We start from the raw sequence: 26,716 nt of genomic DNA on the forward strand, positions 1-26,716 counted from the left end.
TATGGCCATATATGTGAACATTTATATATGTGCTAACTTCTATTTTATTAGTTCACTTTGTTTTGAGACAGTCTCGCTTTGTCACCCGGGCTGGAGTGCAGTGGTGCGATCTCGGCGCACTGCAACCTCCACCTCCCGGGTTCAAGTGATTCTCCTGCCTCAGCCTCTTGAGTAGCTGGGACTACAGGCTCGTACCACCAAGCCCAGCTAATTTGTTTATTTTTAGTAGAGATGGAGTTTTATGTTGGCCTGGATGGTCTCGATCTCTTGACCTCATGATCCGCCCACCTTGGCTCCCCAAAGTGCTGGAATTATAGGCATGAGCCACTGCACCCAGCCTATTAGTCCATTTTTTAGCCATTATACTCATACCAAATTGTTTTTATTCTGTAACTTTGTAATGTATTTTGAAATCAGGAACTATAATGACTTCAACATTGTTCCTTTTTTTGAATACTTTGGGTACTTTATTGTCTTTTGAGAGTCCATATACTACTTTTGGAGTTGCTGTTTCTGTTTCCTCAAAAATGCAATGAGAAATTAAAAAAAAAAATTGCATTAAATCTCTGTATTACATTGAGCAGTATGGACATCTTCAAAATATTAATTATTTCAACCTTTGAACAGGAGCATGCTGGAGAATGTGTTTAATATCTATATAGTTATAAATTTTTCAGTTTTTATCTGTTGTTTTATACTCATTTCATTTTGGTCATAGAATGTAACTCATAAATTGTTTTTAAAAACTTAAAAATTAAAAAAATTTGTTAAGACTTCTTTTTTTGCCTACCAGGTGGTCTATCAAGGAGATGTTGTATGAGCTACTGAGAAGGGCATGCATCCTGATATTGTTGAGGTGTCTTCTCTATACCTCTGTTAGAAATAGTTGTTTTATACTGCCTTCAAGTCCTCTCTTTACTTACTAATATTCTGTCTTGTGTTATTTTTATTACAGAAAGTTGGGTATTGAAATGTCCTACCATAATTATATTACTGTCTAAGTGTTTTTTCCATTCTTTCAATATTTGCTTTATATATTTGGAGACTTAATGTGAGATACAAACACACACACACACATATATATACATAGGTTCCCAGTAAATGAATGTATTATTGTTTAATGTCTTTGTCTCTTTGCAGTTTTGACCTAAAGTACATTTTATAAACTATGACAGTTTTTGACTTAAGATGTAGCTTGTGTAATATTATTTTGGTCTCTTCTGCTCTCATTTGGTTAATATTTGCATGGAATGTCTAAATCCATCTTGCCACTTTCAATCCTTTTTTGTCATTAGATTTTAGCTGAGTCTTGTAGAAAGGCAAGTTGCATCTTGGTGTGAGAAACAAACTCACCTATCCAAACCCAAAGAATGGACTCAGAGACCTGGAGAACAGCGAAAGTGAGACTTTTAATGACGGTCTTGCAAGATTGAGTGTCTGGCATACAGGCACACGCAGCACAGTTTCAACAAACAATTTATCTCTTAGTGCACAGGTCCCTCCCCCCGGTTCCTCATAGGCTGACTACTATTGGGTCACAGTCTTCCCAGATGTCACCTATTGGCAAGGGCTTTAGGTGTTTCTTTTACGAGTTGTCTTGTTGCATTTTGTTGCAGCCCAAAATGCATCGTGACTGTTCAGGACTCTTCAGACATTTGATTTGTGGCCCTAGTGGCTGCACTTAGCTGATAAGAAAGGGTACAATTATCTATGTTGCAAACTAACCTAAATTTTTTGGTGGGGTGGAGGGGGTGTAGTTGCGGGGACCCTGACCTATAGGCGCCTGGCTACTGGGTAAAAGAGAAGGCAGGAAGGAGGGGGGTGATGACTCAGTACACTTTGCTTGTTTATGTCTTTATTTCCATGTAACCTGCTTAAAACTAACGCACTTAGAATTGAGAATGGACCATCACATATAGGTTATTTTCTACATTGGTTTTTTTATTTTTATTTATTTATTTATTTTGATACAAAGTCTCACTATGTCGCCCAGGCTGGAGTGCAATGGCATGATCTTGGCTCACTGCAACTTCCGCCTTCCAGGTTCAAGTGATTCTCCTGCCTCAGCCTCCCGAGTAGCTGGGATTACAGGCAGGTACCACCACACTGAGCTAATTTTTGTATTTTTGCTAAAGATGAGATTTCACCATGTTGGCCAGGCTGGTCTCAAACTCCTGACCTCAGGTGATCCGCTCATCTTGGCCTCTGAAAGTGCTGGGATTACAGGCGTGAGCCACTGCGCCCAGCCAAAAATTTTTTTAATAAATCACTTTATGGAACGCATGTCTCTTGAGTGGAAAGTTAGTTATATATATGTATGTGTATATATATAAACTCTGAAACAGAAAGACATTAATGTTATTTTATTGTTGTATTTGATTGTTGTATCTTTGTCTCTCATTTTCTCTCTTAATTTGTGTCTTTTTTGTTTTTATGTTGATATACTTTTACTTCTTTCTTATTTTGTTTGTGTATCTATACAAATATATTATTTGTGCTATCTTGGGGATTACATAAAACCTCTAAAAGATACAACGATATATTTCAGTCTGGTAAAAAGAAAAAAACTTCAGTTACATGCAAATATTTTCTCTCATTACATCTGCCCTCAAATTTTTCATTGATGTTTGAATTATATTTTTTATGTTGTATATTAACTAACAGATGTTCATAATGATTTCTATGCTTTTAACTTTCAAATTTTAGAAAATAATTAAAAATGTTTTCTGCACCATTATAATAATGCTTAAAAATTCAATTTTTGTGTTTGTGCATATCTTTTCCAGAAAATAATGTATTTTTCTATGATGATGTGTTGTTTCATTGAATAATGTTATTTTCAGTAGAAGCAACTGCTTTTAGCATCTTTTTATATGTAGAGCATACGGAGTACCAATGCACTTTTTCAGAATTTGGTTATTTTTTAAGGTTTTTTTTTTTTATTTAGCAGGACATATTTGCTGATGGTATTATACTCACTTGATAGCTATTTTTTTCAGGACTTTGACTATATCAGACAGTATTCTGGCCTGCAAAATTTTTGTTGACAATTTACTGGCTGTCTCATAAGACTATGCTTGCAAATGACATCACTTTTATCTTGCAGTTTCCAAGAGGCTGTTTTTGCCTGTGACTTTTGAAATTGTGCTTATATATGTGTTTGTTATAAATATCTTTGTGTGTATCCTAGTTTGTTTTTTGAGCTTCTTCATTTTTACGTCTTTTTTTTTTTTTTTTTTTTGCGACGGAGTCTCGCTCTGTCGCCCAGGCTGGAGTGCAGTGGCGCATCTCCGCTCACTATAAGCTCCGCCTCCCGGGTTCACGCCATTCTCCTGCCTCAGCCTCCCGCATAGCTGGGACTACAGGCGCCCGCCACCACGCCCAGCTGATTTTTTCTATTTTTTTTAGTAGAGACAAGGTTTCGCCGTATTAGCCAGGATGGTCTCGATCTCCTGACCTCGTGATGCGCCTGTCTCAGCCTCCCAAAGTGCTGGTATTACAGGCATGAGCCACCGCGCCCAGCTGTCATTTTTTCTTTCAGGATTTTTCAGTTAGTCTTTTTGATATTTTTTGCCTTCATAATTTCTGTTTTTCTGGTATTTTACATATTTTTGTTCTTACCCTCATTTTTCTGATTTTCTGTAGTTCTCTATGTTTCTATGTCACTCACTGAGTATTATTCAATTTGTTTTCAATTTTTAAAATTAATATATACATTTTTTATGGTTTCTCTCTGAAACTTTTATATTATTGATAAAACCATATTGCCTTATTTTGTATACATTGTAATCTTTGATTGAAATTTGTACATTTAAAAAAGCTACCTGTCACAGTCTTTATAATGTAGCTTTGTCCTGGCATAGTCTGGACAATTGTCTTGATTAGAGATACTGGGAGTCTCTCAAACATGTTGCTAGAATGTGTCTTGTCTACAATTTTGTGTTTATTTTTTAATTAAGAGTTTCTGTTTCTTCTTTTTTTAGTTTTTTTTTTTTTTTGTCAGATGGAGTCTTGCTCTGTCTCCCAGACTGGAGTGCAGTGGCGCAATCTCGGCTCACTGCACCCTCCGCCACCTGGGTTCAAGTGATTCTCCTGCCTCAGCCTCCCAAGTAGCTGGGAATACAGGTGCACGCTATCACACCTGGCTAACTTTTGTTTTGTTTTTTTAGTAGAGATGGAGTTTCACCATGTTGGCCAGGCTGGTCTCAAACTTGTGACCTCAAGTGATCAGCCAGCCTTGGCCTCCCAAAGTACTGGAATTACAGGCATGAACCACCACACCTGGCCTTTTTTTGTTTCTTCTTAATAGTAATAACTTGCTACACCTGTTTTCTGTGTGTGGCACTGCAGTCTCTCTGCTGCTGTAACATTTAGCTTTGGTCTCAGCAGACTTAAACTGTCATTCCAAAGTATACTACCATTTCTTTCAGCACTATATGTCATAGGAGACAGAAACCAGTGTGTAGATAGGCCCCTAGAAGCAAGTAATAAAGATGTATGTGCCAGTATTTTAATTGTCTTTTAAAAAAGAAACCAAAAGTTGGCAGTTTACTTCAAAAGGCACTATATTATATTGGGGAGCAGGAAGAACTGTGTTGGGTAAATTTAACAGATTTCTTTTTCTTCTGTGTCACTCTCTATGTTGTGCTCAGCTGGGGCACTTCACACACTTAACTTATTTATAAATTTTCCTCAGATGTATTTTTGTTGGATGTTTTTGTTACATTTACATGTCCGTAAAAAATTAGGGCCTTTGGGCCAGGCGCGGTGGCTGGTGTGCCAAAGTGCGGTAATCCCAGCACTTTGGGAGGCTGAAGCGGACGCATCATCTGAGGTCAGGAGTTTCAGACCAGACTGGCCAACATGGCGAAACCCCATCTCTACTAAAAATACAAAAATTAGCTGCGCGTGGTGGTGCGCGCCTGTAATCCCAGCTACTTTGGAGGCTGGGGCAGGAGAATAGCTTGAGCCTGGGTGGCGGAGGTTGCAGTGAGCAGAGATCACGCCATTGCACTCCATCCTGGGCTACAGAATGAGACTCTGTCTAAAAAAAAAAAAAAAAATTAGGGCCTTTATTATTTTGCTATGCCATCTTGTTTATGCAGTTTGTATAATTTTATGGGTTAGATTTGTAAAGCATATTCATCTGAGTCTAGTAAATGGAGTAATTTGTTATTTTTATTTCTTTCAGTTATATATTCTCATTTTGCCCAAGACCTTTGGCCAGAGCAAGGCATAAAAGATTCTTTCCAAGAAGTCATATTGAGAAGATATGGAAAATGTGGACATGAAGATTCACAGTTAAGAACAGGCTGTAAAAGTGTGGATGAGTGTAATCTGCACAAAGAATGTTATGATGAACTAAACCGGTGTTTGACAACTACCCAGAGTGAAATATTTCAATATGATAAATATGCGAATGTCTTTTATAAATTTTCAAATCCAAATATACAAAAGATAAGACATACCGGAAAGAAGCCTTTCAAATGTAAAAAATGTGACAAATCGTTTTGCATGCTTTTACACCTAACGCAACATAAAAGAATTCATATTAGGGAAAATTCTTACCAATGTGAAGAATGTGGTAAAGTCTTTAACTGGTTCTCAACCCTTACTAGACACAGAAGAATTCATACTGGAGAGAAACCCTACAAATGTGAAGAATGTGGCAAAGCTTTTAAGCAGTCCTCAACCCTTACTACACATAAGATAATTCATACTGGAGAGAAACCCTACAGATGTGAAGAATGTGGCAAAACCTTTAACCGGTCCTCACACCTTACTACACATAAAAGAATTCATACTGGAGAGAAACCCTACAGATGTGAAGAATGTGGCAGAGCTTTTAACCGGTCCTCACACCTTACTACACATAAGATTATTCATACTGGAGAGAAACCCTACAAATGTGAAGAATGTGGCAAAGCTTTTAACCAATCCTCAACCCTTACTACACATAAGATAATTCATGCTGGAGAGAAACCTTACAAATGTGAAGAATGTGGCAAAGCTTTTTACCGATTCTCATACCTTACTAAACATAAGATAATTCATACTGGAGAGAAATTCTACAAATGTGAAGAATGTGGCAAAGGCTTTAATTGGTCCTCGACCCTTACTAAACATAAAAGAATTCATACTGGAGAGAAACCCTACAAATGTGAACAATGTGGCAAAGCTTTTAATGAGTCCTCAAACCTTACTGCACATAAGATAATTCATACAGGAGAGAAACCCTACAAATGTGAAGAATGTGGCAAAGCCTTTAACCGGTCCCCAAAACTTACTGCACATAAGGTAATTCATTCTGGAGAGAAACCCTACAAATGTGAAGAATGTGGCAAAGCTTTTAACCAATTCTCAAACCTTACTAAACATAAGATAACTCATATTGGAGATACATCTTACAAATATCTAGAATGTGATAAAGCCTTTAGCCAGTCTTCAACTCTTACTAAACATAAGGTAATTCATACTGGAGAGAAACCCTACAACTGTGAAGAATACGGCAAAGCTTTCAACCAGTCCTCAAACCTTATTGAACAAAGTAATTCATACTGGAGAGAAACCCTACAAATGTGAAGATTGTGGCAAAGCCTCTAACCCGTCCTGAATTCTTACTAAACATAGAACATTCATACTGAAGAGGAACCCTATGAGTGTGAAGAATATGGCAAAGCCTTCAACAAGTCCTCAATTCTTACCAGACATAAGATAATTCTGGCTGGGTGCGGTGGCTCACACCTGTAATCCCAGCACTTTGGGAGGCTGAGACGGGTGAATTACATGAGGTTGGGAGTTCGAGACCAGCCTGACCAACATGGTGAAATCCTGTCTCTACTAAAAATACAAAATTAGCCATGCGTAGTGGTGCATGCCTGTAATCCCAGCTACTCGGGAGGCTGAGGCAGGAGAATTGCTTGAACCCGGGAGGCAGAGGTTGAAGTGAGGTGAGATCGCGCCATTGCACTCCAGCCTGGGCAACAAGAGTGGCACTCCATCTCAGAAAAAAAAAAAAAAAAAAGATAATTCATACTGAAAAGAAACTCTACAAACTTGAAAGATGTGACAATGCTTTTGACAACACCTAAAACTTTTAAACGTAAAAAATCATACTGGTGAGAAATCCTAGAAATGTAAAGAATGTGACAAAGCCTTTAAATGGTTGTCACACTTCATTATAGGTAAGATAGTTCATACTGAAGAAAACTACAAGTGTGAACAGTGTGGCAAAACTTTTAACGAATGCTCACACCTTATTGCACAGGAGAGCATTTATACTTGAAAAAAATTGTACAAATATAAAGACCATGAAAAAGCCATTAATATCTATTCACATCTTACCACTGGAGAGTTCATACTTAATAAAAGGAATATAAGTGCAATTACTGTCAAAAGATCTTTCAGAAAATATAAACCTTTAAAGCGAAGAAGGTATTTATTTTGAAGATGAACATTACAAATGTGAAGAGGGTTGTAGTACCTTTATTTATATCACAGATTTTATTGTACACATTTTGTACTAGAAGAAAACTCTGAAGTAGTTGCTCAAACTTTGTTCAACATCAGGGAATTTATATTGAAGAAAAACCTTGCAAATTTAATAAATTTTAAAAAACACTTTTTCAAAAAGTACAGCTTAGAAGACACCAGAGTTCATACTAAAATATATTTTTGCAGATGCAGTAAAAATGAAAATATTTAATCCAAAATTAAGTCTATGTAAATATCAGAGAATTTACTGTGGAAATATTGAGGTCAGGAGTTTGAGACCAGCCTGACTAACATGGAGAAAACACGGCTCTACTAAAAATACAAAATTAGCCAGGTGTGGTGGTGTATGCCTGTAATCACAGCTACTCGAGAGGCTGAGGCAGGAGAATTGCTTGAACCCGGGAGGTGGAGAGTGCAGTGAACTGAGATTGCGCCATTGCACTCCAGCCTGGGCAACAAGAGTGAAACTCCATTTCAAAAAAAAAAAAAAAACAACTAAAGTTGGTAGAAAAATTATTTGTATATAACTTTAAAAGGAGTAGAAGGGCTTTTTGCAGAGTTATTACGTTTGAAGTATACTTTATTTCTTGAAAAAATTACAGATTTTTTGTAAATAATGATGTAATTCAACTCTCAAAATATTTCCTACTGTTTCTTTATTCCAGTTGTATTCACATGTGAAAGCATGTGATCAGTTATTGCTGCATTAAAAACATGAGTCTTTTTTATTAGGTGGCCATTATTTATGATCTTTTCTATGAAAGAGTAAGGACATTAAAATGTAAGATGCATGATGAAAAATTAAGTGAAGAGGCTCTTTGTGGTTAACTTATATTGAATAATGCATTAGGTAGGTGTTCAGAGTAATATTATTTTGCGTTATGAGAAGAAAACATTTTTAATTTTATTTAAAATTAAATGAAAATAAATTAGTATATTATTGTACTAATTGTACTTTTGTATAATAAAATCCAGTGTATTTTAAAAATGTTAGATTATGTGTGAAGTTAATATTTTAATCCAATATTTTTAACATGTTAAATACTATTGTGCATTCAATGAAGTGTTATTATGCCACAAACTTTAATCTGTTCCACTTTACTTAAAGGTATAGATGAAAGATAATAACAATAAGGGGCCAGGCGCAGTGGTTCACGCCTGTAATCCCAGCACTTTGGGAGGCTGAGGCGGATGAATCACAAGGTCAGGAGTTCAAGACCAGCCTGGCCAACGTGGTGAAACCCCGTCTCTACTGAAAATACAAAAATTAGCCAGTTGTGGTGGCTGGCGCCTGTAATCCCAGCTACTTGGGAGGCTGAGGCAGAAGAATCGCTTAAAACCAGAAGGTGGAGGTTGCAGTGAGCCGAGATCGCGCCACTGCACCTGGGTGAAAGAGTGAAACTCTGTTTCAAAAAAAAAAAAAAAAGATGGTAACAATATACTATTTGGCAACATAGTGGATTAACATCTTGAGTAATCTCTTTTGTCAGTGGGTTTAAACTGCAAATTAGTTAAAGAATATTGCTTCTGTAGGTTAAATTTTTATTTTTCAATTATTGAAATTTATTTTTAAAATTTTTGTGGGTACATAATATGAGTATATATTTATGCCATATATGGCATATTTTGATACAGGAGTACCATATATAATAATCACATCAGGGCAAATGGGGTATCCATCACCTCTAGCAATAATTTATCCTTTGTATTACAAACAATTCAGTTCTACACTTAGTTATTTTAAAATGTACAATTGTTATTGGTTACAGGGTTATTTTTATGGTCATAATAAAAAATATGCAAGTATAAATAAAATCCATACATTTCTGAGTCCTGAATAAATATTATTAAAATTTTCTTACATATATTTTTGAACATGTGGCCTGTCTGCCTACAAACACATACAAACTTTTAGTTTTGATTTACATAGAGTTAAATATATATTAGTCTAAAGATAAATCTTAGTTGTAAGAAAACTATGGAATATGAGTTTGTACCTATTTTCAGAAAAAAAAAGAGCAATATAGGAACAAAACAAGTCATTTTAACAAGGTGACTACTAGAAAACTAAAAACCTCAAAAATGCCAAAAGCAAACATATACTCTCTGCTTTGTATTGAATTTATTACTGTATAATCTATGCCTTATACTTCCGAATCTCCCCGTGCAAATTCTGTTTATACTTGCCTGGTACTCATGATAGACCCCTACTTTTTGGTATTTTGTATATTTATTTTATAGTTTATGAAATATTCATTATGTGAGCTGGAATGTGAGTATAAGAATAATTTTTATGAAATGTGCATACAAAATAATTTTATATGTAATTCCACAATTAGTATATTAAGTTACATTTTATTTAGCTAGAACACTCCATTTTGTTTTCAATTGGAGAACCCTATATAAGCTTACTATTCTTTAGTTATTGCTCTTTTTACTTTTTATAATTGACATAAGTAAATTTATTTATGGAGTCAAATTGTTCAGGTAAATACAAGGGAAGCTTAGTAAGTCATGAAGATGTTTTTACATGTAAATGTGGAAAGCATATATAGCAGTTCTTGGTGTGTAACATGCTCCAGAAAAAGCCATAAACATTTCTGCTAAAGTTAGTTTGTAACTTCAAGTCAGAGATAGAAAATATTAGTAGTGAAGAAATACAGCTGATGTTTTATGTGGAGAGGACACTTTTCCAGGCTGCAAAGCTGAGTGTTGCTGAATTTAAAAAAAAAAAAAAAAAATGTGGCCTGGCATAGTGGCTCACACCTACAATCCCAGCACTTTGGGAGGCCAAGACAAGTCGATCATGAGGTCAGGAGTTCAAGACCAGCCTGGCCAAGATGGTGAAACCCTGTCTCTACTAAAAATACAAAAATTACCTGGGCATGGTGGCAGGTGCCTGTAATCCCAGCTACTTGGGAGGCTGAGGCAGAGAATCCCTTGAACCTGGGAGGCGGAGGTTGCAGTGAGCTGAGATCGCACCACTGTACTCCAGCCTGGGCGACAGAGCGAGACTCCGCCTCAAAAAAAAAAAAATGCTAGCTGGGTGCGGTGGCTCACGCCTGTAATCCCAGCACTTTGGGAGGCCGAGGTAGGCGGACCACAAGGTCAGGAGATCAAGACCATCCTGGCTAACACGGTGAAACCCCGTCTCTACTAAAAATACAAAAAATTAACTGGGCGTGGTGGCAGGCGCCTGTAGTCCCAGCTACTCGGGAGGCTAAGGCAGGAGAATGGCATGAACCCGGGAGGCGGAGCTTGCAGTGAGCCCAGATCACACCACTGCACTCCAGCCTGGGCGACACAGCAAGACTCCATCTGAAAAAAAAAAAAAATGCTGCTTTTATTTTCTTCAGATTTGTTTGTATTATGTGTATTCCAGCTGTGTATGCATCACAGCCCTTATTTTTCTATGTTATGGCTACAGTTTTCTCTTTGTTGTCTTCATGCCATTTCATTTCACATGGTACTTTGTAGATTTTGATGAGAAACTTCATAATTTTTAATGCCCTGAAAAAATGTTTTTGTTTTCTATTTCTTTAAGATGGAGTTTCACTCTTGTTGCCAAGGCTGGAGTGCAATGGTGCGATCTCGGCTCACTGCAACCTCTGCCTCCCGGGTTCAAGTGATTCTCCTGCCTCAGCCTCCCAAGTAGCTGGGATTACAGGTATGCGCCACCACGTCCAGCTACTTTTGTAGTTTTAGTGGAGATGGGGTTTCACCTTGTTGGTGAGGCTGGTCTTGAACTCCTGACCTCAGGTGATCCACGCACCTAGGCCTCCCAAAGTGCTGGGATTACAGATGTGAGCCACAGCACCAAGCATGAAAAATTGGGTTTAACTGGAGAGTTTGCTTATCAATATAACTTTCAGATCAGTGAATTAAGATAAAGGCATACACTGTCCACAGGTGAGAGAATTAAATCAGTTGCATGGGTTTTGTTTGTTTGTAAAAGAAAAAGCTTATTAGATTGTTATACAAAGTGTGGCAAATAAAAAATTTGCTAGAAATTATACCTTAAAAATTATTTATTTATTTATTTATTTATTTTGAGAAAGAGTCTCACTCTGTTGCCCAGGCTGGAGTGCAGTGGCACGATCTCAGTTCACTGCCACCTCCACCTCCCGGGTTCAAGTGATTCTCCTGCCTCAGTCTCCTGAGTAGTTGGGATTACAGGTGCGCACCACCACGCCCAGCTAATTTTTGTATTTTAAGTAGAGACAGGTTTTCACCATGTTGGCCAGGCTGGTCTCGAACTCCTGACCTCGTGATCCACCCACCTTGGCCTCCCATAGTGCTGGGATTACAAACACTGCACGGAGACTTTATTTTTTATTTTATTTTATTTTATTTTATTTTAAGATGGAGTTTTGCTTCTGTTGCCCAGGCTGGAGGGCAATAGCACGATCTCGGCTCACCACAACCTCCACCTCCCAAGTTCAAGCGATTCTCCTGCCTCAGCCTTCCCGAGTAGCTGGGATTACAGGCATGCCCCACCACACCCTGCTAATCTTATATTTTTAGTAGAGATGGGGTTTCTCCATGTTGGTCAGGCCGGTCTCGAACTCTCAACCTCAGGTCATCCACCCTCCTCGGCCTCCCAAAATGCTGGGATTACAGGCGTGAGCCACTGCACCTGGCAAAAATTAAATTTTTAAGAGAGTTAATGGTAAGTGAACAATTTTATATTTAATTCTCTGTGATATAACACAACTTATGTTTCCATGCAGAATCTTCTAAGTGTAAATGTTAAAGGTTGCAAAATAATAAAATGACCTCTGTGAATTTGCAATTTGGAAGAATTTTTTTTCCATATTGATATTGAAATTTGGAGGAATTTCTCTTATTTTCTATAATTTTTTTAGTGGGTGAAGTTCAGTCTTCAGTTTTTATTTTTAGTCACCTAACTATAGCCAACTCCTCAGTTATTTTCTCTGGATAACTTTTGGAGATCCTGACAGTTTTGGGATTAAAACATTTACTGTTAGTTTGCATGCAAACTAGTTATACTGTGTTCACAGAGTGGCCAGTTATGGGACCATAGGCAACACCTGCCCCCTTAGTGTCTTTCATACCATTACCATCATCACCAGAAACTCCAGGTGCCCCAAGCTTAAAGCAAAAATCCTGAAGTACATCAGCTCCTCCCTTGCAACGTGCTGGGTTCGGAACATGCTGTTAAAATATCAGAGTTCCTGGCTGGACATGGTGGCTCATGCCTGTAATCCTAGCACCTTGGGAGGCTGAGGTGGGCAGATCACGAGGTCAGGAGCTCAAGATAGCCTGGCCAATGTAGTGAAACCCCGTCTCTACTAAAAATACAAAAACATTAGGCAGTGTGGTAGCACACACTTGTAATCCCAGCTACTCCTGAGGCTGAGGCAGGAGAATCACTTGAACCTGGGAGCTGAAGGTTGCAGTGAGCTGAGATGGAGCCACTGCACTCCAGCCTGGGCAACAGGGGGAGACTTCCGACCTCAGGTAATCCACCTGCCTCGGCCTCTCAAAGTGCTGGGATTACAGGCGTAAGCCACAGTGCCCGGCCTTGAACTGTTGATTCTATATTTTGTCTTTTATGAAGAGTGCTGCAAACAACATAGAAGTGCAAATGTTCTTCATTAGGCATTATCTGTTTCGGACACATATCCAATGGTGCAATTGCTATGTTACATGGTAGTTTGATTTTAAGTTTTTTGAGAAACCTCTATTTCATTTTTCATAATAGCTGTCTTCATTTACATTCAAACCAACAGTATGCAAGTATTCCCTTTTCTTCACGTCTTTACCAGCACTTTATTCTTTTTCTTTTTAATAAGAGTCATATTACAGGAGTGAGTTGATATCTCATAGTGTTTTTTGGCTTGCCTTTCCCTGATCATAATTGACAATGAGCATTTTTAAATATTTCTGTTGGCCATATGTATGTCTTTTCTTGAAAAAGACTTATTTAAGGCTTTTGCTTATTTTAAGTTATTTGTTTTTTGTTGTAGTCATTTGAGTTTCTTATATATTTTTAATATTAACTCCTTGTCACATGTATGATTTGCAAATACTTTCTCTCATTAATTAGTTGTCTCATCCTGTTGATTGTACCACATTCTGTGCAGCAGCTTTATAATTTGAAGTAATCTGACTAATCTATTTTTTCTTCTATTCCCTGGGATTTTGAGGTTAAATAAACTCCCTGCTCAGGACAATGTGATGGGGATTTCACTCTATTTTTTAGTAGTAGTTTCAGGCCTTACATTTAAGTATCTAATTTATTTTCGTTGATTTTTTTATATGGTGTGAGATAAGGGTCTCATTTTACTGTGCTGCCTGTGGATATAGTTTTCTCAACACCATTTATTGAAGATACTGTTCTTTCCTTAAGAAATCATCACCTTTATTTAAAATCAGCTAGCTGTAAATACACAGATGTATTTCTGGTCTCTCTTTTTCTGCTCAATTGGCCTATATGTCTGTTTTTATTCAGTACCATACTGTTTTAGTTACTATAGCTTTGTGGTATATTTCAGTCAAGTAGAGGGATATCTTCACTTTTTTTTAAAATTGCTTTGGCTATTTGGATCTTTTGTGGTACCATATGAATTTTAGATATACATTTTTAAACTTCTTTTTTTTTTTTTTTGAGACAAAGTCTCACTCTGTTGCCCAAGCTGGAGTGCAGTGGTGTGATCTTGGCTCACTGCCACCTCCGCTTCCTGGGTTCAAGTGATTCTCCTGCCTCAGCCTCCTGAGTAGCTGGGATTACAGGCCCAACATGTGCGCACCATCACGCCCAGCTAAGTTTTGTATTTTTAGTACAGACGGGGTTTCACGATGTTGGTCAGACTGGTCTCAAACTCCTTACCTCAAGATCTACCCACCTCAGCCTCCCAAAGTGCTGAGATTACAGGCATGAGCCGCCATGCCCAGCCTACTTTTTAAAATTTCTATGAAGTGTGTCACTGGTATTTTGATAGAGGTTGCATTATATCCATAGATCATTTTGTATAATACAGATACTTAATTACTAATAATGCCAATTCATGAATGAATATTATTTTATGTGTATATTACTTAATTTCTTTAATGTTCTTTAGAGTATAATGCAAGATGTTTCAACTTTTTGGTTATATTTATTTCAAAGCATAGTTACTAAAGTTAGATGGAATTGTTTTTTAATTTTGAGATAGTTATTGTATAGAAATGCTGCTTACTTTTGGATGTAGCTTATTTATTCTGAAAGTCTAATAACTTTGTTTATTAGTTCTAATAGTTTTTTGTAAAGTCTTAGGCTTTTCTATACTTCAGATATTGTATAGAAATAAAAGATTATTATACAGAGATAATTTACATTCCTTTTTTCCAATCTGGACACTTTTGATTTTACTCTCTAATTTCTTTGTCTTGGACATTTAGTACTATGTTTAGTAAGACTGACTAGAGTGGGCATCCTTGTCTTGTTCTAGCTCTTAGAGTGAAAGCTTGCAACATATCCCTGTTTAGCATGTTATTAGCTGTGCATTTTTTGGTTATATGTGGCATTTATTGGCTGAGGTGCATTTGTTCCATACCTATTTTTTTCAGAGATTCATCATAAGGGAGTGTCAACTTTTGGCAAACTTTTCTTCTGCATCTATTTCTTTCTTTTTGTACTTTGCATCTATTTAAATGTTAGATTTGTGAAATCACAATAAATCCTACATAGACAGGAAAAATCCTCAGCGACTACTATGAACATCTCTATGCCTGCAAACTAGAAAATTAGGAGAAAATAGATAAAATCCTGGATACACAAACTTCCAAGATTGAGCCAGGAAGAAACAGAAGCCTTGAACAAAGCAAAAATATATAAAATATATAATGAAATTGAATTAGTAATAAAAAACCTACCAAGTGTGATTCAACATGTAAAGATAATAAAACCAAAAAATGATACGATTAACACAATAGATGCAAAAAAAAGCATTCAAGAAAGTTCGACATTCATGAAAATATTCTCCACAAAGTGGGCATTGATGAAACATACCTCAAAATAATAAGCCATCTATGACAAATCCTCAGCTAACATTATACTTAAGCAAAAGCTGGATGCATTCTCCATTAGAATAAAAATAAGACAAGAATATCCACTTTATCCCTTCTATTCAACATAGTTCTGGAAGTCCTAGTCAGAGCAATTCAACAAAATAAAGAAATAAAAGGCATCTAAAGCCTGGCGCAGTGGCTCGTGCCTGTAATCCCAGCCCTTTGGGAGGCTGAGGCGGGAGGATCACCTGAGGTCAGGAGTTCGAGACCAGCCTGACCAACATGGAGAAACCCCATCTCTACTAAAAATACAAAATTTGCTGGGAGTGGTGGCACGTGCCTATAATCCCAGCTACTCAGGAGGCTAAGACAGGAGAATCACTTGAACCCGGGAGGTGGAGGTTCCGATGAACCGAGATCATGCCATTGCACTCCAGCCCGGGCAACATGAATAAAACTCCATCCCCCCCACCCCACACCCCCCAAAAAACTCATCTAAATAGAAAGAGAGGAAGTCAAATAATCTTCACTGATTATATAATTCTCTACCTAGAAAACAAAAGATTTTGGGCCAGGTGCAGTGGCTTACGCCTGTAATACCACACTTTGGGAGGCCGAGGCGGGTAGATCACTTGTGGTCAGGGGTTCAAAACCACCCTGGCCAACATGGCTAAACCCCATCTCTACTAAAAATACAAAAGTAGCTGGGTGTGGTGGCGCATGCCTGTAATCCCAGCTACTTGGGAGGCTGAGGCAGGAGAATCATTCGAACCTGGGAGGCAGAGGTTGCAGTGAGCTGGAATCACACCGTTGCACTCCAGCCACTCCAGCCTGGGTAACAAGAACGAAATTCCGTCTAAAAAAAAAAAAAAAAAGTTCACCAAAAGACTCCAAAGCTTAATGAATGACTTTAGCAAAGTATTGGGATACAAAATTAATATACACAAGTCACATTTTTGTATACCAATAACATTCAAAATCAAGAACAGTTTTATTTTATTTATTTATTTTTGAGATGGAGTTTTGCTCTTGTTGCCCAGGCTGAAGTGCAATGGTGTGATCTCTGCTCACTGCAACCTCCGCTTGCCGGGTTCAAGCAATTCTCCTGCCTCAGTCTCCCAAGTAGCTGGGATTACAGGCGCGTACCACCATGCCCGGCTAATTTTTTGTATTTTTAGTAGAGACGGGGTTTCACCATGGCCAGGCTGGTCTTGAACTCCTGACCTCAGGTGAGCCGCCCGCCTCGGCCTCCCAGAGTGCTGGGATTACAGGCATGAGCCACCATGCCCGGCCAAGAAGAGTTTTATTTTGAATAACCACAGACAAAAAATAATATACCTACATATACACTAAATCAAAGAGGTAAAATATCTCTACAAGAAGTACAAAACACTACTGGAAGAAATAAGAGACAATGCAAATAAATAAAAAAGCATTATATGCTCATGGATTTGAAGAATGAATGTAATTAAAATGTCTATGCTGCCTAAAGCAGCCTACAGATTAAGTGGTATTTCTATGAAACTATCAATGACATTTTTTATAGAATTAAAAAAAGAAGGCCGGGCGCAGTGGCTCACACCTGTAATCCTAGCATTTTGGGAGGCCAAGGCGGGCGGATCCCAAGGTTCAAGAGATCGAGACCATTCTGGCCAACATAGTGAAACCCTGTCTCTACTGAAAATACAAAAATTACCCTGGCGTGGTTGCGCGCGCCTGTAGTTCCAGCTACTCAGAAGACTGAGGCAGGAGAATCGCTTGAACCCAGGAAGCGAAGGTTGCAGTGAGCCGAGACTGTGCCACTGCACTCCAGCCTGGTGACAGAACCAGACTCTGTCTCAAAAAAAAAAAAAAAAAAAGCCGGGTGCGGTGGCTCACGCTTTTACTCCAGCACTTTGGGAGGCCGAGGCAGGCGGATCACAAGGTCAGGATATCGAGACCATCCTGGCTAACACAGTGAAACCCCATCTCTACTAAAAATACAAAAAATTAGCCGGGCATGGTGGCATGCGCCTGTAGTCCCAGCTACTAGGGAGGCTGAGGCAGGAGAATCGCTTGAACCTGGGAGGCGGAAGTTGCAGTGAACCAAGATTGCGCCACTGCACTACAGCCTGGGTGACAGAGTGAGACTCCGTCTCAGAAAAACAAAAACAAACAAACAAAACAAAAAAGCTATTCTAAAATCTATATGGAATAATAAAAGAACCCTAATAGCCACGGCAACTTTATACAAAATGAATAAACCTGGAGGCCTCCCATTACCTGACTTTAAACTACTACGAGTTACAGTAACCGGTGTAACATGGTTCAGGTACAAAAATATACATATAGACCAATATAACAGAAGAAAGAGCTCTGAAATAAAGCTACACTTTTACAGCCAACTTATTTTTGACAAAGTCAACAGAAATAAAGGGGAAATAACTCCCTGTTTAATTAATTGTACTGGGAAGACTGGTTAGTAATATGCAGGAGAAAACTGGACGCCTACCTGTTCCCATATAAAAAATGTAACTAAAGACATATTAAAGACTTATCTGTGAGTCTTCAAGCTACAAAAATTCAAGAACACCTAGAAAGTACTCTTCTAGACACTGGCGTCTGAAAAAAAAAAAAAAAAAACTAATAAAAGTGAGTGCAACAAACATAAAAATCAAAAATTGGCATCTAATTAAACTAAAGAGCTTCTGCAAAGCAATAGAAACTATCAACGAAGCGAACAGACAAGCTACAATATGGAATAAAATATTCCCAAACTGCATACAACGAAAGATTAATATATAGAATCTATAAGAAATAGCCAGGAGCAGTGGCTCATGCCTGTAATCCTAGCACTTTGGGAGACTGAGGCGGGTGGATCACCTCAGGTCAGGAGTTCGAGACCAACCTGGCCAACGTGGTGAAACCCCATCTCTACTAAAAAAAAAATACAAAAATTAGCCGGGCATGGTGACGCATGCCTGTAATCCCAGCTACTCGGGAGGCTGAGGCAGGAGAATCATTTGAACCCCGGGAGATGGAGGTTGCAGTGAGCCAAGATCGTGCCACAGCACTCCAGCCTAGGCGACAAGAGTGAAACTCCATTTCAAAAAAAAAAAGAAAAAGAAAAAAATTTAATAAGAAAAAGGGCGGCGAATGATATGAATATGCATTTCCCAAAGGAAGACGTGAGAGCTGCCAATAAACATGCAAAAATTGCTCAACATCCCTAATCATCAAAGAGATGTAAATCAAAGTGACAATGTGATACCATTTCACAGCAGTTAGAATGGCTGTTATTAAAATGTCAAAAATTGGCTGGGCGCGGTGTCTCATGCCCGTAATCTCAGCACTTTGGGAGGCCGAGGCGGCTGGATCACCTGAGGTCAGGAGTTGGAGACCACCATGGACAACATGGCAAAAGCCAGTCTCTAATAAAAATACAAAAATTAGCCAGTGTGGTGGTGGGCATCTGCAGTCCCAGCTACTTGGGAGGCTGAGGCAAAAGAATTGCTTGAACCTGGGAGGCGGAGGTTGCAGTGAGCTGAGATCGCACCACTGCACTCCAGCCTGAGTGATAGAGTGAGACTCTGTCTCAAAAACATAATAATAAAAAATTTAAAAATTGAAAATGTTGAAGTTGTGAAGAAAAGGGAATCTTTATACACTGTTGGTAAAAATGCAAATTAATTTAGCCTCTTTAAAAAGCAGTTTGGAGATTTCTTAAAAAACTAAAAATAGAGCTGCCATTTGACCCATACACCTCATTACTGGGTATCTACCCAAAGGAGAATAAATTATTTTTCTAAAAAGACATCTGCAGTCAGCCAGGTGTGCTGGCTCACACCTGTAATCCCAGCACTTTGGGAGGCCAAGGCGGGTGGATCACGAGGTCAGCAGTAAGAGACCAGCCTGGCCAACATGGAGAAACCCCGTCTCTACTAAAAATACAAAAATTAGCCAGGTGTGGTGGCAGGTGCCTGTAATCCCAGCTACTCAGGAGGCTGAGGCAGGAGAACTGCTTGAACCTGAGAGGCGGAGGTTGCAGTGAGCCGACACCACACCACTGCACTCCAGCCTGGGTGACAGAGCGAGATTCTGTCTCAAAAAAAAGACACCTGCAATCAGATGTTTATTGCATCACTATTCACAATAGCAAAGACACGAAAGTAAACCAGGTACTCATGAAACTTAGATTGAATAAAGAAAATGAGGTCCTTATACACCTTGCAGTACTATGTAGCCACATTAAAAAAATGAAGTAATGTCCTTTGCAGCAGCATGAGTGCAACAAATGGCCATTATTATAAGCAAATTAACACAGATCAGGAAAACAAATACTACATGTTCTCACTTACATGTGAGAGGTAAACATTGGATGCACATGGAAACAAAGATGGGAACAATAAACACTGGGAATTCCAAAAAGAAGAAAGAAGGAAGGGAAAACAAGCCCTGAAAAACTACGTATCTACAAAATTAGCTGGGCGTGGTGGCACATGCCTGTAATCCCAGCTATTCAAGAAGCTGAGGCAGGAGAATCGCTTGAACCCGGGAGGTGGAGGTTGCGGTGAGCCGAGATCGTGCCATTGCACTCCAGCCTGGGCAACAAGAGCAAAACTCCATCTCAATTAAAAAAAAAGAAAAAGAAAAAGAAAAACTACGTATCAGGTATAATGTACATATGTACATAACTTGGGCAATGGGATTATTAAGTGCCCAGATGTCGGCATAATGCAGTATACCTATGTGACAAATCTGCACGCATACCCTCAAATGTAAAATAAAAAGAATAAAATGCTTTGGGCTATAACAACATCACATTTTTCTAGCTCTTGGTTAATAGCTGAAATTAGGGGTGAAAGACACGGAATTATATCCCCTTTGGGCATGGGGTGAATGTTTCTATTCCAGGTCACCCCAAATTTTATGAGCTAACATCTGTAAAAGCTCTTGGCCTATAGCCCAAGGTTTTCTTCTCAAGTATGCAGTTAAAATAAATGACTCTACATCTTTATTTTTATTAACTGTACGTTAGACTATAGAGTTAATTTGTCACTCTGCTCTTTGGGGAATAAATATTAGTATACAACCTGTATTACTTTAATAAAGAAATTGTTTCTTTAGTTTTGATTCTTCAGGACAATTCAATTCCCTGGTGAGACAATAACTTCCTTATTAAGGTAATAGATGTAGGGAAGACTCATTACTCTTGACCAACATCTCCCCCACCACCAGCCCCAGGCAATCATCATTCTACACTTTGCTTTTATTAGTTTGAATTTTTTAATATTCTACATAGAAATGGGATAATATAGCCAGGCATGGTGGCTCATGTCTATAATCCCAGTTACTTGGGAGGCTGAGGCTGGAGAATCGCTTTAACCCTGGGAGGCAGACATTGCAGTGAGCTGAGATGGGGCCACTGCACTCCTGCCTGGGTGACAGAGAGAGACTCAATCTCAAAAAAAAAAAAAAAAAAAGAAAGAAAGAAAACAAAACAGAAAACTACAACTACATAAACAACAAGGCACTTAACATGATCTTCAGAATTTGTGGGGGCCCCACAGATGTAACTTCCTGTTGGGGGTCGGGTGCAGCTAGTTGTTGTAAGTTTCTGTGCTGCCCACTCATCCTCATGGAAACTGTGAAGCTGGGATGGAAATTTAAAGGGTAAGATGAAACATGATGACAGCAAGGAAGCTGAAGCTCTTAATAATGAATATTTTTTAAAATAATAATGCCATAAAATAGTAAGGTGGCTAAATTACTTGCTGTAAACAAACTCACAATTTGAAAATAAAATTAATTTTTTGCCCATTTCAAGATAGTTGAACAGGAGTTTCTGAATGTATCTGCTTGCTAGGTCTAGTTGGCATATTAAAGCCGACAATTTTTTTTTTTTTTTTTTTTTTTTTGAGGCAGAGTCTTGCTCTGTCACCCAGGCTAAAGTGCAGTGGTAAGATCTTGGCTCACCGCAGCATCCATCTCCCAGATTCAAGTGATTATCGTGCCTCAGCCTCCCGAGTATCTGGGATTACAGACGTGTGCCACCATGCCTGGCTAATTTTTGTATTTTTAGTAGAGATGAGGTTCGACCATGTTGGTGAGGCTGGTCCGGAACACCTGGCCTCATGTAATCCACCTGCCTCAGTCTCCCAAAGTTCTGGGATTACAGGCATAAGCCATTGTGCCCGGCCAAAGCCAACAATTCTTATTGAGAACTTTCTACTTCTGCCATTAACTGTCATTTTACGCTTTATATGTTGGGATTTTTGTTAGGTACAAATATTTTTACAACTATCATATTATCTTGATAGATTTACAATTTTTTCAATATAACATGTTGTCACTTGTCAGTTAATTACAACACTTTTGTCTTAACACCTTTTTTTCTAAGTGTAGCCACCCCAGCTCTCTTTTGGTTACTATCTGTATGAAATCTTTTCATCTAACCTTTCATTTTAAAACTATTTGTGAGTTTAGAACTAAAGAGAGTCTCTTGTAGATAACATAAATTTCTCGAATCCGGGCGCAGTGGCTCATGACTGTTATCTTAGTACTTTGGGAGGCTGAGGTGGGCAGATTACCTGAGGTCAGGAGTTCAAGACCAGCCTGGCCAAGATGATGAAACCTCGTCTCTACTAAAAATACAAAAATTAGCCGGGTGTGGTTGCAGGTGCCTGTAGTCCCAGCTTTACTCAGGAGGCTGAGGCAGGAGAATCGCTTGAACCCAGAAGGTGAAGGTTGCAGTGAGCCAAGATCATACCACTTCACTCCAGCCTGGGTGACAGAGCAAGACTCCATCTCAAAAAATATAAAATAATTTTTAAAAACCATAAATTTGTCTTCAATTTATTTTATAGTCCCTCTCTCTATTAATATTTTCTATTTGCAGCATATTTAGGATAGGTAATTTAGACTTTTTCTAGGCTTTCTAATGCCTAGGCTTCCTCTAAGACTTTTTCTGTTCATATCTGTTACTTATTCATAGGCCATATTTTCTTATTTCTTTGCATGCCTTGTATCTTGTTGCTGAAAACTGGACATTGTTCTACTATAATATAAAAACCATAAAATCTTATGTACTCTTATCCTTTGGGTTTTTGTTCCTGCTTATTTTAACTTATACTTTTGTGCTTAGTTTTCAAAATTATTATTATTATTATTATTATTTGAGATGGAGTCTTGCTCTGTCACTCAGGCTGGAGTGCAGTGGTATGATCTCGGCTCACTGCAACCTCTGCCTCTTGGGTTCAAGCAATTCCCTGCCTCAGGCTCCCGAATAGCTGGGATTACAGGCATCTGCCACCACGCCTGGCTAATTTTTGTATTTTTAGTAGAGACGGGGTTTCATCATCTTGGCCAGGCTGGTCTTGAACTCCTGACCTCGTGATTCACCTGCCTCAGTCTCCCAAAGTGCTGGGATTACCGGCTACAAGTTATTTTTTTTAATACTGTTTTTTGTTGTGTTTGGCAATAAAAATCTGTTTCTTTAGCTTAATGCGAACTAGTGATTTGAAAGAGATTTACATCAAATGCCTGCTCACCTCAAATGTACATTTCCTAATTCTTGCAGCTGGGTTTACACAGCTAGGAAGATTACAACTTTGCCACCTTCTTCTCTTCTTGCATGTTTAGAGATTGAGGTTTAAGCAGAGATGAGAGAGAACATCTTCTTAGGTCTTTCTGAGCATTTGCCTGGCCTTTGACTGACCCTGAACATGCTTATGAGCTTCTAGATTCTTAGAAATATGTGGACAATTTTCAAAGCCCTAATCCTACAAGCACCTCACTCCTCAGTTTTGTCTCATATATACTACGTGACTTTTGCTTGCCCAGATTGATATTCTTTTTCCCAGGTATAATGAGTAGTTAATTTGTCCTTAAATATTTTTGCCAAAAATTAGGTTATTGATTCTAAATTGTTGTTTATGTTTTATGTAGGTGTTTACTGCTATGATTTCTCTGAACAGTTTGCTGCATCTCATATGTTTGATAGGTTGTGGCTTCATTTTCATTCATCTGAAAATATTTTCAAATTTTGTTTTTTTTTCTTTGACACATTTGTTACTTAGAAGTATGTTTTATTTCCACATATATGTGAGTTTCTCAAACTTTCCTCATTTATTTATTTTTACTTTCTTTCTATGAAAGTCGGAGAACATACTTTGGGTTATGTTTATCCTTTTAATTTATTGATGTTTCCTTGCTGTATGGCCTACCGTGCAATCTATCCTGAAGAATAACCTATGAGTACTTCTCTTTTTTTTTTTTGAGATGGAGTCTCACTCTGTCACCAGGGCTGGAGTGCAGTGGCACAATCTCAGCTCATTGCAATCTCTGCCTCCTGGGTTCAAGCTATTCTCCTGCCTCAGCCTCCCGAGTAGCTGGGATTACAGGCGCCTGCCACCATGCCTGGCTAATTTTGTATTTTTAGTAGAGATGAGGTTTCATCATCTTGGCCAGGCTGGTCTTGAACTCCTGACATCAGGTGATCCACCCGCCTTGGCCTCCCAAAGTGCTGAGATTACAGGCATGAGCCACCGCACCCGGCCACCTATGTGTACTTCTAATCTTGAGAGGAGATTTCTGTAGAAGGCTATTTATATTTGTTAACAGTGTTGTTCATGTGTTATATTTTCTTGCTGATATTCTGTCTAGTTTTTCTATTATTTAAATTCAGGTAGAAAAGTTTCTGATCTGACAACCTCGGCCATTGGATTTAATTATTTAACCCATTCATAGCCAATGATATTATCAGTATAGTTGGATTTACACTGGCCATTATGCTTTTTGCTTTTTTTCTTTTTGAGATGGAGTCTTGCTCTGTCGCCCAGGCTGGAGTGCAGTGGCGCTATCTCCGCTCACTGCAAGCTCCGCCTCCCAAGTTCATACCATTCTCCTCCCTCAGCCTCCCGTGTAGCTGGGACCACAGGTGCCTGCCACCACACCCGGCTAATTTTTTGTATTTTTAGTAGAGACGGGGTTTCACCGTGGTCTCGATCTCCTGACCTCGTGATCCGCTTGCCTCGGCCTCCCAAAGTGCTGGGATTACAGGCATGAGCCACCGCACCCGGCCTCTTTTTCTTTTTTCTTTTCTTTTTTTTTTTTTTTGAGACAAAGTCTCACTCTATCACCCAGGCTGGAGTGCAGTAGCGTGATCTCCACTCACTGCAACTTCCACCTCCTGGGTTCAAACACTTCTCCTGCCTCAGCCTCCAGAGTAGCTGGGATTACAGGCACCCACCAGCATGCTGGCTAATTTTTGTATTTTTAGTAGGGACGGGGGTTTCACCATGTTGGCCAGGCTGGTCTCGAACTCCTGACCTCAGGTGATCCACCCACCTCAGCCTCCCAAAGTGCTGGGATTATAGGCGTGAGCCACCGTGCCCAGCATATTTTTATTCTTCCTTTACTGCTTTCTTTTATATTAGATACTTCCCATATAATATTTAAATTTCTATAGTGATTGTTTATGTTTTTGCAGTTACTTTCTTTTTTTTTTTTTTTTTTTTGAGACGGAGTCTTGCCCTGTCTCCCAGACTGGAGTGCAGTGGCTTGATCTTGGCTCACTGAAACCTATGTCTCCCGGGTTCAAATGATTCTTCTGTCTCAGCCTCCTGAGTAGCTGAGAATACAGGCACCTGCCACCACACCCAGCTAATTTTTTTTATTTTTAATAGAGAGGGGGTTTCACCATGTTGGCCAGGCTGGTTTTGAACTCCTGACCTCATGATCTGCCCACCTTGGCCTTCCAAAGTGCTGGGATTACAGGCATGAGCCACTGCACCCAGCTACTTTCTTATTTTCTCTAGGCCTTATAACATAGGTCTTATTATAATCTGCTTCATGTTTATATTAACTTAATTCCAATGAGATATAAAAATATTACCTCTATATGGTTCTTTTGCCTTGATTTAGACTGAATTTAGTTTTTATCAAAATGTATAGGGTAAGCCCTAACCTGCAATGTGATTCTTTTTTTTTTTTTTTTGTATTTTAGTAGAGATGGGGTTTCACCATGTTGGCCAGGATGGTCTTGATCTCCTGACCTCGTGATCTGCCTGCCTCAGCCTCCCAAAGTGCTGGGATTACAGGTGTGAGCCACCGTGCCTGGCAGAGAACAGCAATTTTAGAAAGTGATTAAGGTTAAGTAAGTTTATATGAGTTGGATGGAAAAGCCATAGGCACTCAATGCCAGCTTGTGAAAGCAGCTGCAGGGGCTGTACTCTGCAGAGCCACTGGGGTGGAGCTGCCTAAGACCTTGGGAGCTCACCCTTTGAATCAAAGTGGCCTAGATGTGAGACACCAAGTCAAAGGAGATTATTTTGGAACTTTAAGATTTAATGACTGCCCTGCTGGGTTTTGGAGTTTGATAGACCCGGAGCCCTTTTGCTTTGGCAAATTCTCCCTTTTGGAAGAGGAACATTTACCCAATGCCTGCACATCCATTGTATCTTGAAAGTAACTAACTTGTTTTTGATTTTACAGACTCATACATGGAAGAGGCTTGCCTTGTCTCAGACAAGACTTTAAACTGGACTTTTGAGTTAATGCTGAAATTGGTTAAGAATTTGGGGGACTGATGTGAAGGGATGATTGTGTTTTGAAATGTGAGAAGGGCATGAGGTTTGGGAGGGGCCAGGGGCAGAATGATATCGTCTGACTCTGTATCCCCACCCAAATCTCGTGTCAAATTGTAATTGTATTAATATAGGTAGGGGTCCAGTTGTGTTCTGCATATGATCAGCCTTAAACTTTATTTTTAAAACAAAAAAGAGCCAATTTTTAATGATAAATTATTTTGCTTCTTATTTTTCAGTTTGAAGAACCTCTAGTATATTTATAATATTTTATAATTTATTGAATTTATGATATCTTAATACATGAGATAATTTAAATACTTTATAATATTTCAAGTGTCATTTTTTCTTATTTCGTTATGAAAATTGCTAATAGATACATTTTTTTCTGGTTATCACAAAACTATCTGAAAATGTGACATTTGCCATTTATCAAATCTTCATTGTTAATACTTTACCTGAATGGGGGCTTGTAATATGTATTATAATTTTTCATGTTGTCTTAAATTAATTCAGTTTTATTATTTTATTTTATTTAAAAAAGCTAAACTTATAAAATTGGTTGTATATTAGTTTAGGTGAAATTGCTTAGTGATGAGAGAAAAATAATTTGCAAAATATAGAGACTGGATAGTTTTTTTAAT

At 38.6% G+C, this 26,716-nt stretch overlaps 1 protein-coding gene and 1 pseudogene across 3 annotated transcripts in view; both read left to right on the forward strand.

Moving 5' to 3' along the window:
* The window catches only part of ZNF430 (zinc finger protein 430), a 42,119-nt gene extending 30,797 nt beyond the window's left edge, over positions 1 to 11,322 (forward strand). For 2 of the 3 annotated variants that reach the window (XM_063801430.1, XM_063801431.1), the window contains exon 4: positions 5,192 to 8,222. In XM_063801430.1, coding sequence (XP_063657500.1) covers positions 5,192 to 6,582 — 1,391 coding nt within the window. In that variant the 3' untranslated portion in view covers positions 6,583 to 8,222. Of the gene's footprint in view, positions 1 to 5,191; positions 8,223 to 11,038 lie in introns of those variants that run through there. The other variant, XM_063801432.1, reaches the window with a different exon arrangement.
* On the forward strand, positions 12,332 to 12,690 carry PANTROV1R-PS265 (vomeronasal 1 receptor panTroV1R-ps265 pseudogene; annotated as a pseudogene).

This window comes from Pan troglodytes, chromosome 20 (genome assembly GCF_028858775.2).
Source record: "Pan troglodytes isolate AG18354 chromosome 20, NHGRI_mPanTro3-v2.0_pri, whole genome shotgun sequence".
Classification (NCBI taxonomy): Eukaryota; Metazoa; Chordata; class Mammalia; order Primates; family Hominidae; genus Pan; species Pan troglodytes.